Here is a 17,692-nt window from a genome sequence, read left to right on the forward strand (position 1 = left end):
AAACACATTCATAGCCAAAAATTGTGTCGAAGACATATAGGAGTTTTGTTTTCGTCTACGTTGGAGGAATTTGTTTTCGTCTACGTTGCTTCGAAATTTATCGCGACATTGTAAATTTGTTTTGGTGTGTGGCGAACAAAAAAATCGCTGGTGCGGCGTCAATACATTCATCGCCCCACTCGATCCGTATGCCTATGTTCATAGTGAAGGGTGGTTGGTGGGTGACCTTACCCGTGTTTCCCGCTTCACTGCGGTTGTTTGTGGTTGGTCCACCTGTCGAATGAAACCTATTAGAACCATCATGATTGTGTAGTTCGAGTTGGGAAGCCTCAACTGGACTGTGCCGTATATCTATGGCTATATAAACACTGTAATCGGAGGTGAATATGACCAGTTTGTTTATTTTTAAGTAGTTCTGGAAATAAATGAAAAACATCCATATTCATCACGCGAAGCTCGAGTTAAAGTGAAACAACACCCACTGCCGTGTACACATGCATGCATAAATTACGAGTCGCTAGTCGATGAGCTTGTGATCGCTAACGCGCTCTGGTGTAGTTTATATGAGTTATATTTCGACCTAGCAACTATATTCGCTATGATTCAGGATATTACATTTATGTAGGTCACCGATGAATATGTTATCGATATTATTTTTCGGTTGTTGCGTATTTTGCAGTATATTGTGAAGCAATACAAAAGACGCACATTATGCATTAGGTCATAGCGAAATTATTTTTTTCTGAAATTCTCAAAGACCTCCCTTCTCATATTGTGACAAATGTCAAAGTAAGCTCAGATGCCAAATTTCACATCATTTGGACAATTCTAGACCCCCGCCCACTTCGCTTGAAATTTTTGATATTGGTACTGTGGGAAAATATGGAAGAAAATATATTAAATGCTATAACATTTGAAGTAGCACCCAGAAAATTCCAATGCATACCACTTTTTAATGGAAATAACCTTAGTATTTCAATGGAGATATCTTCGTTTCTCGAAAAATATTGGAAAGTGGGGTACAGGGTTATTTTGTCCCCAAAATCTCCTATTTTTAATTTTTTTCTGCTCCGTGATGCAAATCATACATATTATGCAATTTTTCTAATGTGAAAAAATCTCAGAGATCGAACGGAACATTTTTGACCTTTGTCCCAATACGAGAAGTTAGGGTTATAGGGCCTTTTGTCATTCATATTAAAATTTATTATTTTCTCGTGCATATATCTCTGTTATTCTTCAATCATTTTTCATAAAATGTAGCTTGTTGAACGTGGAAAACTATTAGGAATAAAACAAAAATAGATTCGTTACCGGTAAAATTCAGAAAAACGAAAGAGTTTTGAATTTAACTTTACTAATCATATTTTTTCATTAAATGTCCTAAGACCTCAACTTCCCCTATTTTTTCAGGAATGAAACTTTTCTCGTGTGATCCCTAAGAGTATTTCACACTAAAAGTAGTAAAATAAATGAGAATTTATTGTTGAATGGATTTAATGTATGCGATTCAATGATAAAAATGTGAAATCGAGACTAAATGCCAACAAATTGGATTTTTCTGAATTTTACCGGTAACGGTAATTTTACCAACTTGTTAAGAAATTTTAGATTAGTTTAAATTTTATATTAGTTTCAAACCCAAAAATGTTTTCAAACGCTCGAACTATTTCGCGATAATACAAATCCGATCGTTTACACATATCATGAAATCCTCCCGTGTTAGCACTTACGAATTTATAAACATACAAACGCTCACGAAATCATAAACCGTACTCGTCCGGGAGCTCCAGTGAGAACAAAGAGTTCAATTTCTCCCTTCATCTGAACCGTACACTCAAAATTACACATCAGAATGACATCTCGTACGAACATTCCAAAGCCCACGCGAAAATGCAGACTATTACACGGTGATACAAAACGAAATCAAACATGCGAAATCAGTCACACACTAGGCAATAAAAACGTTCACGCGATCAAAAGCGTTAACCTTAAGGAGGTAGTATCATATAAATAGTCAAAACCATACTGAATCTTGACGCGTGGTTCAAAAAAACTTTCCATGATAAAGGCTTAAACTTTTTTTTCTATTTTAAAGAGTTTATTATAAATTATTTTATTTGTTCAATTGAGAGAAATTACCGCGCAAAATCGAAAAGTTTTTTTTTCATTTGGCGTCCCGGATTGAAAGAGAACGGCTTGATCGATTTTCATTATATTGATGTGAACAAATGTCATAATGAAAAAAATCAGAAAGGAATTCGTCTCGTAATGAAAAGTATCAAGGTTAAATGAAATATGTAGTGGCCTTTGCAATTGGTCTGCTCAAATTCTACTGTCGATGCTTAACTGTGATTTGCTACTTAGAATGACTGACAGCTTTTAAAAACTTCCCTAAGGAAATGGTAGTAGTGTAGAGAGCAGTGTAGAAACAAGCAGCAGTGTTCCAACTAAAAATTAGGGCAGTTACAGCGAATCACGATTATACTACATGAAATGTACCATTTTGACACCTTCTTTAGAAAGATTCAATTTTCGCACACAGTAGAAGCATAAAAATATGTTCCAAAGCCATTATTATTGACAAAAACCGAAATATCTCAAAGTCGTTATCGGTGACTCAAACTCACATCTATAGTATAGACTATATAGAGGACTTTCCAATTTAAAATGCGGGTATTTCCCGTTTAACAGCATCATTGAAAAACGTCATTCAAGATTGTTTATCTCGTTGGCTCGTTTTCTTTGTCAACAATTCTTTAAAAAACATAAATTGATTAAATCACAAAAACAACCGTCAATAGAAGGGTAATTACATCGGTATTTTTCTTTATATTTTCGTTTATGAATGATGAATCTAACCTACACATATAAATAGCATTTTAGCATTTTATTTATTATAGATTAGAATTATTTACAAGAAAAAGTCTATCAATGTACAGGCCGCAATGTCTCCAAAATCCTTTGAATCAACCTGCAGCCTTTTCAAATATTCGTTGAAGTATTACTAAGAATATACCTTTGCTTAGATGCTTTTGAAAAATCTTAATTTAACCAGATAATTACACTGAAGTTTTTTAATGCGATTTTTTATGCGACTTTTTATGCGGATTTTCCAAGTTAAGCCGTTTTTATACGGATTTTCAAAGTTATGCGGTTTTTTAATGCGGATTTTCTAAGTTATGCGTTTTTTTGCGGTACGTATCCCCGGCATAAAAAACTTCAGTGTATTCAATTAATTTAGTTTAATGGATCATTTGACTAAACAATAGTTTTTCAGCCTAGTGATCCAATCTATCTAATGGCGTTCGACCTCCTCTGCACTTTGTTGCCCGACACTATAATGTTCCTGCTGAAAACCCTCGTACCAACTATGTTCCACCGATTGATTAAAATTATCATGTAAAACACGATTCTCTAAGTAACAGTACACTCATATACACCAATGCGTTTTCTCCCACATATACAACATAAAATTAATCATATTAACAACGAACGAACATAACACCAAACATTTATGCGAATGACTGCGTAAATTGTTATGGTGTATCAGAATGAAATAACAAGATTGAAACAGAATACAATTTTCGTAACATATTTTGTTATAAATTTGGTCTCGTTAGTAGTTAAAATAACAAAAAAATATAACAAGTAACAACGCGAGATATAGTTTTGAAATGTTTTTGTTATGTGTTCCTGATCGGGTAATAGGTTGCTCCCTGACTTTAAAAGTTTGTATGGAATTTACCGTAGAAAAAAATGCAAATTTTGCATCGTCACACATACAATTCACTTGCTAATTCAATTCTCAAAACCGACACAATAAAAGTGTAATCCAGGATGCTATTTTCAATTACAGTAACTTTTAGCTATTGTTTATAAAAATATTATTAAAGCTTTAAGATAGCAAGGTCAAATTAATTACAGAAAATTAATATTTTTGTCAACACGGCAAATGTAACTTAAACATCAATGTTTCAAATTGAATGGTCTTAGAACAAAATATGTTCACTTAACTAAATATTAAAAACTCGAAAACATTTGACGAAGTTGACAAACGATTAAAACAAATCACGTGCAATATAAAAAAAAGCTTCAATATATGAAAAATCGAAGAATGTTAATTTAATGCAAACTTTTTAGAAGAGCTAAACATATATTACATACGATAAAGTAAAACATTTAAATGATAGTCAATTTTAGTAGGAATATAATATCGGAGAAATAATCGTATTAATCGATGAAGTTTCCACTTCAGTCAAGTTTTTTTTATAGCAAGCATTAAAGCCATGTTGTGCTACAAATTTGAGATAATTTAAGTAAAAGCTACAGTTTACGGTAAAAAAGGAGGAAACTCCTCATGCTCATGAATAAATTATGGGTGCCCACTGTCCAGACATCCGGGCTATATGATTATGTGTGCTTTGCCTTCCGGATTTCTCAGACCCTGCGATAATGCAACTGCTTAAATATATATGAAGACAATCTCAGATGGTGCATTAGAGTGACAAGAAAAAGAACCGGACAAGTCTAGCTACCGGACCAACGCTCCTGAAGTTTGCATGGGATTTTTCGACAATTTACATGAAGAAAAACCACTACCTCACATTTTCACCGCCAGGTGGCACTGTATGCGTCGTATTATCACTGTAAGTGAAAATAAGAAAGATAATTTAATTGTCTATAACTTTGTGGAAGACTGCTAGTCAATCTGGCGTTAAAAAAAAGTTATAAAACTTTTAACAAAGTAATGTCTGAGTCAGTTATTCATGGGGCCTAGCAGTACATGGTTGTGTTTCAGTACTCGATTCCCACGAACTAAATATTTTTGTGAAATAACGGTTAGATTTACCTCAATAGTATGTTCAGAAGAATTATATTGATTAACAACGCCGGATTGACTAGCAGTTTTCGACAAAGTTATAGACAATCAAATAAACTTTCTTATTTTCACTTACAGTGATAATACGATGCATACAATGCCACCTAGAGGTGAAAATGCGAGATAGTGGGTTTTCTCCATGTAAATTGTCGAAAAATCCCATACAAACTTTAGGGAGCGTTGGTTCGGTAGCTAGACTTGTCCGATTTGCTTCAAATTTGATACAAATACTCCTGGTCGGACTAGAAATCGAGTCAGGGGTTGGCCGATTGAGTTTTCAAAAATTTATTATTTTTCTGGGCAGTTTATTGTACATGTATGGACAGACATTGGATAAACCATCCTCTTTCTAAAGGCATAAAAATCCTTAAATCTATGGAGAAATCACAAACAGATGCAGACAGGTTTCTTTCATAAAAACACTGTCAGTCAGTAATATATGAGTTGAATAATACACGCATTTTAATAGGATCATAATATCGATTTTTAGATGACTCAATCGTGGCCCACTCGAGCATTTTAGTGTAATGTGAAGTCCTCTATAATAAAGATTTTGACAAAAGTCGTTCATTTCACCTACCCAGTAACGAGACGTTGATGTCAAGCTGGGGAAAATGACCATCGTTGAAATAGAGACTGCTGCAAAATTACGAGGAAGACTAAAATGACCACCCTTATTTATTTATGTACTTGTTTTTGTTTATTTATTTGTTCTATCATAAATCTCTTTCTCTGTGTTATTGCTTTTGGGTTTCTACTGGAGGATGTAAATTTAAACATACATAGTTCGTCTGCTATACTCAAGGTAGATAGGTATCAAATTCGTTGATTTTAAAGGTGATAATTCAACCATACAACAAACCCCGATATAAAAATTTATAAAATAAATGAAAATTTTACAAAACATGATTATATAGTCTAAAAAACCAGTTCTCAACTAAAATAATTGTAGAAAAAACTTATTCAGCTTATTTGTTTCGGTTTTAAAACTATTTGGACTATAACCAAATTTCTATTGTTACATCTTCTGAAGAAAGATATGACAATCACTTACTTAATCACAATGCATTGGATGTAAAAAATGCAAATTATATTGTGAATTATACTACATTTTTAATTATTTTCCAACGCTTTTCATTTAATCGAAATTTGAGGATCACCGTTCAAATTTTCGACAAAACGTGCAATTTGTTGATGAACTGAGGGTGCTTACAAATAAAAAACATGTGGCCTGCCTGATCACCTGCATCTGCATACTGATCTACACACCTTCACCCCGCTTTACGGTAGAAGCTACATAGACATACAAAAAAGGTTGAATTTTAAAGCATCATTTGCGTGTCTGACTGTGGTGTCTGGTGTATTCGAAAAAAAACATATGGGCAAAAAAGTACCCCACGGTTGATTATCTTGCTTCGTTTATCTCTCACGATCATAAAATAAAATAGAAGCACTGCTGGTCTCAGTGTAAGTGCACTTTTTTTGCTAATATTTATTCATCTGTATGAGGGTTCTGTTTTTTTCTGAAACATAGCGTTTTGATGACGATGATTGAATAATGAATTAGAATTCTGAAAATCAATTATTCGGAGCAGCGATAGCGCTATATTAGGTTATATACCTCATCCAAAAAACTAGTAGATTATTTTAATCACGTCATTTATTCGGAACGGTACGAAGAGAGTGCAGTTCTTCGTTTGCGGATTGATTCGAAATTGCGTAACACTCTGCGCAATAGATTTAAAAAGGGTCGTTCTCCTCCATAAATTCGAACGCACCTTTTTCAACAATAAGTGGTTTTATTTGCAATTGTGTTCGATAAAGGCAGAGTGATGTTTCTATTTTCAGTACATTCCAATCATTTTTGACCTCATGTGTTAGGACAGTGTCTTAACTGACCAACACATCGAATTGACTCAAACGGTAAAGTTTAGAGTACTGGCACATTCACGTCGTTTTGCCTAATGACGAGTATTTTTCAGTTGTCTAATAATTTGGCTCTAAAAGTTAATTTTGAATTAATACTTAGGAACAATGAGATTAATATTAATTCATACGCAGATCATCGATTGGTAGGCTAAGTTTTTAAAAAATGGTGTGAGCCTCTACTTAATTGGTTTAGCCTCTTGAAGACTTGTCTTGTACTTAACAAAAATTGTTCATGCTTTTTCAATCAAGTTATAGTTACATATATAGGAAACATTATTCCAAACTGATCCAGATAAATTCAATGCCAACGAGATTCTTAGAGAATTTGTGAGCATTTGACAGTTAATTGAGTGGAGACGCTTTGTACAAAGTACCATATTTTGTAAACAAATAGAATTTTATGCTGAAGTACTTCAAGTTCATTGTAAATGACCTGTAAAGTCACCAACACGAGGGTTTATGAGGTTTTTAATCGAATCTAAGTTATTCGCTATTGAACTCGAAATCGAATAGGTTCGAACCCAAAATATTTATCAGCCTCACTCTCACCATCGTTGTTTTGCGTGAACCCAAGTCAGCTCCAACAAATACGTTGATTTGTTGTAACTAACCTGGTTTCGTTCCAAGGTTCTCATGCAAAAACGATATTAGAGAATTCGTCTGTTTGTGGTTCCACAGGTGGACATAGAACTACACGTACCTCCTCAAAATTTTGTTGATTCTGTTGTTGACTTTGTTGTTGATTCGATGGCTGTTGTTGTTGCTGCTGCTGTTGTTGTTGCTGCTGCTGCTGCTGATTGTTGTAGAAAGAAGTAGAGTATTCCATTTGTTCTTCTTCCTCAATCGGTTCAGGGCCAATGCCGGCCTGTAGATGTTGCTCACTGTTGTGGTAGTAGAATTTCAACGGCTCAGGTGTCTGGCAGAGCTGCTCGAAGCCACTATTGCATAAGTTTGCCAACAAGGATACCGCCATTCGTAGTTCTATCGCATCGGAAGCTCCTGCTCGTTCTCGATGAAGGTGTGCCAATCGATGATTCGTTGAAGGTACACTTATTCCAAGAAATTATGAACCCGATGACGAACAAGCGTAATCCTTCTAACATACACCTTCAATTTCTTTGCAATACACGTGAAAAGCAATCCTGTGTTTTTTTCCCAACAATGTCTCACTAGCTGTCACAAAACCGAATGCGATTTACTTTTGGCTTGTTTTATCGACTGCGATAACACGCGCGTGGTTGGTGCAGCGAATTTTCGATTACAACGTATGATTCTTCCCTTATTTTCAAATTGTTCCAGGTGCAACGGATGGCGTGGAAATATTTTCACAGTTTGTATAACGACCCTTTAACTGTTTACATATTGGTTCGATAAGTACCCCGTGGTCGGATATAGTCGGCGGCTGAACGTACTTCCCTGTTCCATATGTACCTTAATATTATTGCTTTTAATATATACTTTATCTAAAGAATATATCTAGAATATTTGCACTTTCACTAATATTTTCGGGAATTATATCTCTGGGCATACGATTACACTAAGTACACATATTGGTATTGGACATACACAAAGAGTCTGGTCCTTTAATTAGCGAGTCAGTTAAAATAACACAAAGAAAGAGTTATACAGCTTTTTTATTCCAGTAGTTTCACGCTGTCGATGGTTTTGAAGTAAAGAATTGTCAATATCAATCAGCATTTTGTTAACCATAAAAACGACGAACTCCGGACACTTATTTTCCGACTCCATATGGCACACTAATGGCGCAGAATTTCAGGGACAACTGTTCAAGCACTTTATTCAGTAGCAGCTCCACTTTGATAATGTTCCCTAGTTTTCCAGATAGAACGTCCTTTGGGTTAATTTTCGCACAATCTTTCCGAGCAGCTTCGTTCACTAAACCTGTTTCCCGCTTTGGTTGGTTGCCTTTTTCGCACTGACCATTAGCACATGGCCTATCTTCGTATATTGTTAGCAATTTTTAGCGATCAATTCGAGCTGATTAGCACAAGCGATAGTATACACTTGATTCATTCCGTTCACTGGTACGATGTGGAATGAGCCCTTCCAATGGAAATTTTTTTGATAACGCTTCGTTGCTGGTGATTGTGTCGATGCCGAGGAACGGTACAGCCGAGCACACGCGCGCACGATTATCTCTTCGAGGGTGAAGTGTCTCAGTGCCTAATCGTTGATATAATACTCAAACGAGCTGCTACAATCCATAATAGTAGCTGTATGCAGCTATCTCAAACACACTACTAAATACTGAAGCATAGCTTCGCGCAATATTCCAGCGCACACAGCATTTTTGGCTTGTTAACTCCACCAGAACACAACACAAAATGTGATTCTCACTTAAACGGGAACAGTGGTTTGCTTCTCCGTCACTAGCTAGCTGGCTTGTTTGATTTGCTGCTATGCGGGACTTATTCAAGGCACACCAGTGAGACACAGCAATCAACTTATTTTACTTTAAATTAAGATTTATTAAACCCAATAGAGCGGCGACACTCGGTTTGTCTTGGCCTGTACAGTAGCGTATCTTTTAGTTGATCGAGATAGAATTTTATTTCATATCATCACTTTATTCAGCTCTAATTTATTGCTCTCGTTTTTCTGTTTGCATTTACACTTTTCACTTTAACAAATATAATTCGTCTGTTTCCAGCCAAAATGCGTCTCAAACGGAAAGCTCTTCTTCGTTGCTTCCCTTGCGATTTGTTGGCGTTTTTGATGTCCAATCTAGCGCAAGATGTTTGACTGTTATACAATAGTCGCAGAATATTCGCTCTAATCACAGATTTGGAAGTTGAGTGCTTCACGCTTCACGCTTTCAGCGCAAGCTAACATCCGTATGGGGGTATCTCTATTGATGTTCAACTACCACGTTGGCGTCTAGGTATGCACCCGAAGTCATTCGCACGAGGCTGACTTTTTTTTCGCTGCCTATGTATCAAAACAAGTTTAACCCGATGACTGGTCATGCAACAAAAAAAAACTGATGGCTTCTATTCAGGGTTGGCTTTTTCACATACGAACAAAATGCCTTTCCTGGTCAAAACGTGGCTCCGAACTGGGGACGTATAACTCAACCGAATCGCGCGAAACAACTGAAAAGGAAAAAATATGCTATTAACGATTTTATGAACATTTCAAGTCGCATATACGACTCTCGGCTTTGTCGATGTGTGTGCTTAAACCCAGAGGTCGATGAGAGTTAAGAATGAGTAAACACAGTAGGAGAAACACACGGTAAACATGTTCCGAAGCAGAGCGTACGTCAAAACGTTGTACCCGTTCAGCTTGTACGCAAAGTTTCAGCCCCAGCTGGGTGTTGCTTGATTATACAGACAGGTATGGCGTCCTCTGAAACCGAGTTATCGTCTCTTCGTTGCGCTCGTTTTCTCTCGACAGTCCAAGCTCAAAAATCACCAGTGCTTACAACCACCTAGACACACGGATAAATATGCAGGACCCGTTTATTTAATCAGAAAAACAAAACCCGGCTCGATACACCCAACAGGCGAGGTGACGAACAATCTTTACGCAAGTGACGCGCACGAGCTTCAGACGCTCTCGTTGGCTATCGCAATACTACTTAACCTATTTCCGTGCAAGTTGGTAGTCGGTATTGAACATTTTACACTCTATTTTCGGCACAGCGTATTATGATTTTAAGTTCAAGACTCCCACGTAGTGACGTAAATATGCACCAATATTGAACTCTTCTTTTTTTATTCAAATTAGTAACATCTCAACGTGGATCCAGGCCGAGAGTAAATACTTACTAATAATGAATATCTATCGAGATCTTTTGATGTTTGGGATGATACACAAACGCATGCGTACGATCTTCCTCTGCGTGTGATTCTTGATTCGAAATGCTTGTTATGAAAGGTGCTCTCCGAACTTCCTTGGTGTATTGAAGAAATATGTATAACACATTAGTTTACTGTGGTTATATAGTTTTATACCATCATAATATTATATAGAGCAAACCACACGCGCCAAAAATCAATACACATTATGTCCATCATCTCCCACCAATTCGTCAGGAACTAATGGGAACGCATGGCAGCTGATCTCATTAGATACCATAAATAAAGTTTATTGACCTTCCTTGGTGAAAAGTTAGAGTTTGATTGTCTTCTGTTATGCAAAATAATTATGACAATTTCCTCAGATTTTTACAACCACAGCGTTACTCTTACATATCATATATATGTATATATGCTTCAGATGTCTGTTTCACATAGAAAACGTAGACCTATGGAGCAGCCGCATGTTCTAAATATAGATATGTTTTCGTCGATTTTTGTCGTAGTTACCAACTGTTCATCCCAGTCCCAAACACGCAAACTCATTAGAAATGGCGGCCTCAACAGTAGAACCTTACAACACACCAGAGAGACGCTTTCTGTTGTGGACAATACCACAGCGGTCGGAAAACTCTCCACTGCCGAACAAAAAGTGTACCATCATTGTTTATTGTGCCTGGCAGTATAATAATAATGGTTATGACGAATGGAAAAACCCCGCAAAGTGCAAAATCATTAATTGAATGTTTTTCGCGTGACCCAAAAAAAAAAATCATTCTATCGTAACCTTCACAGACTGAAATGGGTTAATATTTAGTACAAATTCAGCCAGAATACCCGCCATCACACAGGCAAACCATGAATCTCGCAGCATTTCCTTCGATTTCGTTCAACCTTGTTTTCCACACTTACACATTTGATGACGCAAGAGGCACATCTGATACTTTCCCGACTTTCCCGTAGGCATGCTTGTCAGTTGTGATAGATGGGCACACTTATACATGAGGTATGTGTGTTAATGGAAAACTGCTAAACACATTTTGGCTTCCACAACGGCTTGGAACGTTCGCAGTAGACTTCGTTACATTTAATTACACATATAATCAAATCTAGACTATTGATCAGTCTTGAAATAGATTTGATTAGTTTTCGTTGCTTCAAAGCAATTTTATTCCTGTTTCTGACGCATGATCAATGAGTGAAAAAACATTTTCGCTGAAAAAGGGCACCAGAATGTGAACTGAAACCAAACCATGAGGGGTCAATAGCCTCAGATAAAGCAACTTTAAACTAACCAGTAAAACTAAAATAAGTGAGTTCTCCGCCTACATGTTGCTTATACGGAGAGCCTATTCCACCGGGTAAAGGTGGCTTACGGCAGTGTTTAATACAGACTGCTATGTTGCGGTGACTTAAAGGTTTAAGCTTATGAATAAGAACGACCAAGAAAAAAGACGCAGGAAAAACCACAAATGTTAGACAGGAATAATTACAACAAAAACGCTAACGTTTGTGCAGAGATAATAGGCATATAAACTACTCCGACTTTAAAAAATATTACGCGGGTTTTTCTTGCTCAGTTCGACGAATTGTGTATGTAAACAATAGTTTTGTTCATACTATGTTGCGTTTCGGCTTCGCCTCATCAGAAACCGACACTAACTTATTGTCAGAATAAAGCATAATAGTTTTGTTGGAAATGGCCACAACGACCACTCAAAATAAAGGCTTTACATTGGAATTACACGAAAAAATGACGCCCATCATGTAGTGCAACTCTGGATAGGAAAATATGATTATGATTATGATTGACTTCAGAACTCTGGAATGAGTTTCTATTGGAATGTTTTTAGGCAAGTATTTGGTATTGATATTATTAGACAACTGTGAGATCAAGACCAATAGATCAGTTACAGATCAGGATCGCATTCCCACCATTTTTCAAAGGTCCTCATGGTGTTTCAAAGAATAGGTTATCAATGTACTGATCAGATAATTACACTGTAATATTGAACTAAATCAGCCAGCATCAATAAATTTTTAACTTCAATCCAATTATTTTTTTTTTGGGTGAGGGGGAGGGGTGGTTAAACCTCAAAGCATCCTCTTGGTTACGACTTCTTGGAATTATTCATTTCAACTTTCATTTTCCGAGATATGTTTCAGATCGATCCGATGATTATGAGCCAGAAGGTTCGCGCCAATGAAAATTTTTGCACCGATAAGTGATCAAGTTCCATCTAAATAACTTGGAATTATACGATTGTTATTCTAGCGGTTGTAGATAGAAAAATGAAATTACGAAATTCGTTTTATCGAAATAATATTTGGCTCATTCAAATGAATTATTACTATATTGAACAATTAATATGCGACAAAGGGTAATCCATAAACAATAAGCCATAACTTTTAAAGTATTCGACATATGTATTTGATGCCTTCAGTAAAGTTATTCGCAAAAGTAAGAGCTACAAATTTGCTGAAGGCGTTATTTCAATACAATCGCTTCCAAGAAAATTTATGAAAATATCTCACTCTTAAAGGGATTAATTAGTAAAATCACAATACCAAAAGAAAGCGCATATTGTATTCTTTAAATTATCCGACGATACTATTGGCCTAAAATTATCCGTTTTTGGTCATAATTTTGGCTATGGGAAATGATAAAAAATTTTCGTCCGCATTTAATGTTAAATATCACTTTTGATAATAGTCCGATTTCAACAATCTATAGTTCGCATAAGCTTTCGTATAAGCTTTCTAAAAATATATAAATTGATCAGTTACGTTGTCAATTTCGGTAGCAAATTTCAAAAAACTACAAAAAACGCACCTTCAAACATTCATATCCTGGAAACTAAACATCAGTATCAAAAACCATTTAATAGCGTTCTGTCTGGGTGACAGCAACTACAAATATTTGTATTTGGTGATAGGCTTTTCTTTTAAAATTGGTTTGGATAAGATCGACTCAGCCATTGCTGAGAAACAAGAATGAGAGTTTGTCCGTTACATACACACACAGACATTGTCCCAAATCGTCGAGCTGAGTTGATTGATATATAAGACTCGGCCCTCCGGAACTCGGAAAAAATCTTGAAAGTTTGAGCGAATTCTATACATTTCTTTACTAAGAAATGTGAAAATGAGATTTTTGAGATTTAATGGTTTATAACTAATAAGTAATTAACAAATTCACATAATTTTTGTGCTAGTTGTACTCTTTACATAACTAAGAGTTGATTAAAAGAAAGCTAACTAGAAATCCAATGAAAACTTAGGAAAAGTAGGTGGGACGTATACGTCCCACTGCGGCGCAAAGGGTTAAACGAAGGAATCCGAATCGTGCCATGGCCTTTGTAGACAATGGTTTAAATGCAAACATATTTGTATCGCGGAGATCACAGCTAAGGGACCATTCATAAATTACGTAACTCAAACATTTCCCAACATTGACTCCTCTTCCCCCATTAACAAATTGTTGCAAATTTCAAATTACCCCTTTCAACAAAAACGTGGTACGTAACGTTCTAGCTTTTTTGTTGCGATTTGGAACCACCGCGACCATTGAGTTGATCTATTGTGGTACACCCCTGCTTAATATCGCATCGATTCAGACCGACGAGTTACCATTGAAGGTAACTGGCGTTATCTGATGGTGCGACGTACCCCAGTCTGGTATAATTCATAGAATGAATTTAACTACCACATTGGGATTTTCTAAGCAGATTTCACAAGGAATTAGTATGCCCTTGTTGAAATATTGTTTTTTACGCACTACTAGTGCTGAACAGTCGCAGAGCAAATGTTGAGAGTTCTCTATATCACAGTCATAAAACCGACAAACTTCTCTTGGGCTTTGGTTTTTCTTTTTTAAATGATATCTGGGCCAGGCAGTGTCCCATAAGTAGCCTAATAACAATGCTTAGTGATTTTTATTTACGTTTAGTATTTTTTTCATAGCTCGCTTGTTTGGAGCTATGAAGAGTTTAGATTGCCTTGAAGTATTTGTTTCAATTCAGTTTGACTGTATTGCATCTTCCTCCCATTTTTTGATTTCCATTTGTAGTACACATTTGGATACCACGCAGAAAGGCTCTGGTCCAATGAATTGTAAGTTTGAGAATTGTCTAGCTAGTTTATCGGCTTTTTCATTTCCTTCGATACCACAGTTAATTAAATTAAATATCCAAATATTATTTTCAGTCTGCCACTGAAAAAAAACTCCTTCCGAGATAAATAATATTCCTCGCGGACCCCTGGTAACTACTACACGGCCTCCAGGGATCCGCGGACGCCAGGTTGAGAATCGCTGGCCTATAGCAACAATAGCATATCTTTGAGTTTTAGCTTCCATCTATGTATGGAGAGCCAAAAATCCAGAAACGCCTGAAAAGTGTGTATCAAAACAACAATTGAGTACCATATCTTCGTCAGACGAGTATGCATATAACTTTTTGAGTCCAGTAATGTCGGCATTTCACCAAGTAGTTCCTCTAAAAGCACGCATAATTTAAAACATATAAGCCTCTTGTATGCTGCTACTATGAGTGAATTTGGTTTATGGAATCTTTGGACAAAGCCGTGAAACCTAGTTACCACCTAGCCTCTTTGCAGAGGTCTCAGTTGATCGATTTGAAATTACGCAATTTACCGATATCTAGGAAGACGCTCAAATTATCAAAGATTTAGTTCCCGAGTTACATCTGACAGCTCATCCCTGCTCGACCGTGCAAATTTTGAGCGATTCCTGTATCGAGGGCAGAGGGGTCTACTGATTTAGTATTCTATCAATTCAGTGCCTCTCAAATTAATACCTGAGCTACCCTAAATTACGTGGTAGGCATTTGCATCACCGTCGATTATGAATAGAAACCCATTTCTGCACAGTATGATACAACCGTTATGAAATCGTCAGAAGGCGATTTTTCAATATGCGGCAAATATGCCGATGAATAGACGTATTTCCTGTATATATGTTATCAACACCTTTCTATTCCCGTTAAAAAAGAAATGGTGCCGAATTATTTCGTGAGGAAAACAAAAATATGCTCTTCGAGAACTGATTGAGGGTAGGTATTTCGTGAGGAAAACAAACCAAACTCCTTTGGATTGACTATACTTCTGCGGTTGTAAATGAGCTGTCAGAAATTTTAATATTGACTGTGACAGCTCAAATAGTGCGAGTCTTCGGATCGAATACAAGACATGCGTGAATAAACTATTTACACGAGGCATAATGCAAGAAAACTTTAGTTGGATAGAGTCAAATAGTACTACAACAACAACAAGAAATATTATAAATCATAAATAATGTGCGCTATAAATAATAACATGGGATTGATAATATGTTCCCATGCATCCTAAGCAATTAAATACATAACTTCATCTTGAGTTCGAAAAATTTACTGGGTTGTTAGTTAACAACATCGGAAACTATGTGTTCTGTCTCACCTGTTTATATCTCATTGGGATATGAGAGCTGCGATAGATAGTTTTTGGTTTTGCCTAATCGACATTGTGATATTACAGTATATGATCAATGCTAACTATTTTGCACCCAAGCTTTTCTAAATCCGTATCTGCCATATTTAATGCTAAATTAGAGTATTCCGTTATATTGGTTTTATGTCCACTAAGGCGCATTGTCAATATTTTTTGTGATGCCTATAAACCATTTCGCATTCATTACTTGAGATATAGTTAATACGGGACTGGTACCGTGTAGGTACGGCCTCTAGATGGGAGAAGCGAAAAAGTATAAATTAGTCGTTCTTATTTTATAGACCGCACAAGCCGTACATTCGTTCTCAATATTAATGTTGAAATAATATACAATGTTGCTGTTTAACGATTTAACGGTTCCCCTGCGAGGAAGGCATCTTCCTTAATTATGGGGGTCCATTCGATTCTCGGCGTATTCTCGAGTTTTCGCTTCTGTGGTCAACAAAAACGAAACCGCAAAAGATATTCGTATTTTTTCTTCATTTATCGTTTGTTAAGAAACTAACCTTTTATGGACAATTTTTATTGGCCTATTTGATCTGTCTTCGGCCTTGACCTCGCCTTTTCAAAAAGTTCGTGTCTTGCATCTAAAAAAAATTGATTATGATTTTTTTTATTATTATTTGGATTATAGAGGTTTTAACCTTATGGTCATTCGCCTTTTTATGTGCGGGGTTGGGAATCGAACCCAGGTGAGCTGCGTACAAGGCAATCGATTTACCAACTACGCTATGCCCGTCCCCCTATTATGAATTGTTACTGTACTAGTCACAAGCATACACGAGTGTTTTAAACAATTTTCTGCTTAGTGATGAAAAAATAGTTTTTGAGATATTACGTAGTGAAATCAAAACAGTTTTAACTAAAATATTCCAAAATGTCATGGTTCTCCAGATATTTGGCGCTTTGTTTCCACAAAAAAATAACTCCACAAAAACTGAAATTGTGCCCTTTTATTTATTTAAGTTTCTTCGTGAACAACTATCAACAGTCGAATGTTTATCGTTTTAAACACGAAATACATTTTTTGTTGAATTTGCATGAATCATCGTGAAGCTATCAATAGGAAAACTTTCCTAACATCAACTTTTAACCTATTTTTATAGCTCATACTAGTTGCAGTAAAAATTACAATTGTCTTATAGAATATGATTCTAAATGTCATTTTAAATCCAAATGTTCATAACAAAAATCTTCAAAAATTCGTTTTCAAGGTATTCCAAATTTGGTTTCAACAAATACGTTCAAATCATTTCGGTTGATTACTACTTTTCCATATTCAAGTTTTTCCATTAGAAACAACAGGTTTTTCAAAATACACATAAAATTTCCTGTAAATTTAAGGCATTAAGACGATATTGTAAACCATTTGAAAGCTGCATGAAACAATAAAACTATACAGGTGAATAATGAGACCATAATATAATTTAATCATATATTCATTGTTTTCTTGTAACCTTCAAATAGTTTCCGATATCTCAATGACGTCAAAAGAAAGCTAAAAGAAATTTTATGTTTATGTTTAAAAACCTATTGTTTTTATGGATAAACACCA

General features: G+C 35.8%; 2 protein-coding genes across 5 annotated transcripts in view; both read right to left on the bottom strand.

Moving 5' to 3' along the window:
• Positions 1 to 7,785, bottom strand: part of LOC131693007 (upstream-binding protein 1) — a 67,056-nt gene extending 59,271 nt beyond the window's left edge. For both annotated transcript variants that reach the window (XM_058980446.1, XM_058980445.1), the window contains exon 1: positions 7,512 to 7,785. In XM_058980446.1, coding sequence (XP_058836429.1) covers positions 7,512 to 7,784 — 273 coding nt within the window. In that variant the 5' untranslated portion in view covers position 7,785. The remainder of the gene's footprint in view (positions 1 to 7,511) is intronic.
• Positions 7,702 to 10,620, bottom strand: LOC131693009 (uncharacterized). Of its 3 annotated transcripts, none has more exons than XM_058980451.1 (2): positions 10,603 to 10,620; positions 7,702 to 9,924 (listed from the first exon to the last, which is right to left on the bottom strand). In XM_058980451.1, the coding sequence occupies exon 2, from the start codon at positions 8,558 to 8,560 to the stop codon at positions 8,411 to 8,413; it is 150 nt and encodes a 49-aa protein (XP_058836434.1). In that variant the 5' UTR covers positions 8,561 to 9,924; positions 10,603 to 10,620; the 3' UTR covers positions 7,702 to 8,410. The 3 variants fall into 3 exon arrangements, with proteins under 3 accessions (XP_058836434.1, XP_058836433.1, XP_058836432.1); XM_058980450.1 differs by lacking the exon at positions 10,603 to 10,620 and adding an exon at positions 10,094 to 10,111; XM_058980449.1 differs by lacking the exon at positions 10,603 to 10,620 and adding an exon at positions 10,066 to 10,083.
• Positions 10,621 to 17,692: the final 7,072 nt, after the last annotated feature.

Source organism: Topomyia yanbarensis, chromosome 3 (assembly GCF_030247195.1).
Source record: "Topomyia yanbarensis strain Yona2022 chromosome 3, ASM3024719v1, whole genome shotgun sequence".
Classification (NCBI taxonomy): domain Eukaryota; kingdom Metazoa; phylum Arthropoda; class Insecta; order Diptera; family Culicidae; genus Topomyia; species Topomyia yanbarensis.

Coding starts and splice junctions, on each gene's coding strand:
- LOC131693009 (XM_058980451.1), bottom strand. CDS start 8,560: ATGGAGTCGGAAAATAAGTGTCCGGAGTTCGTCGTTTTTATGGTTAAC.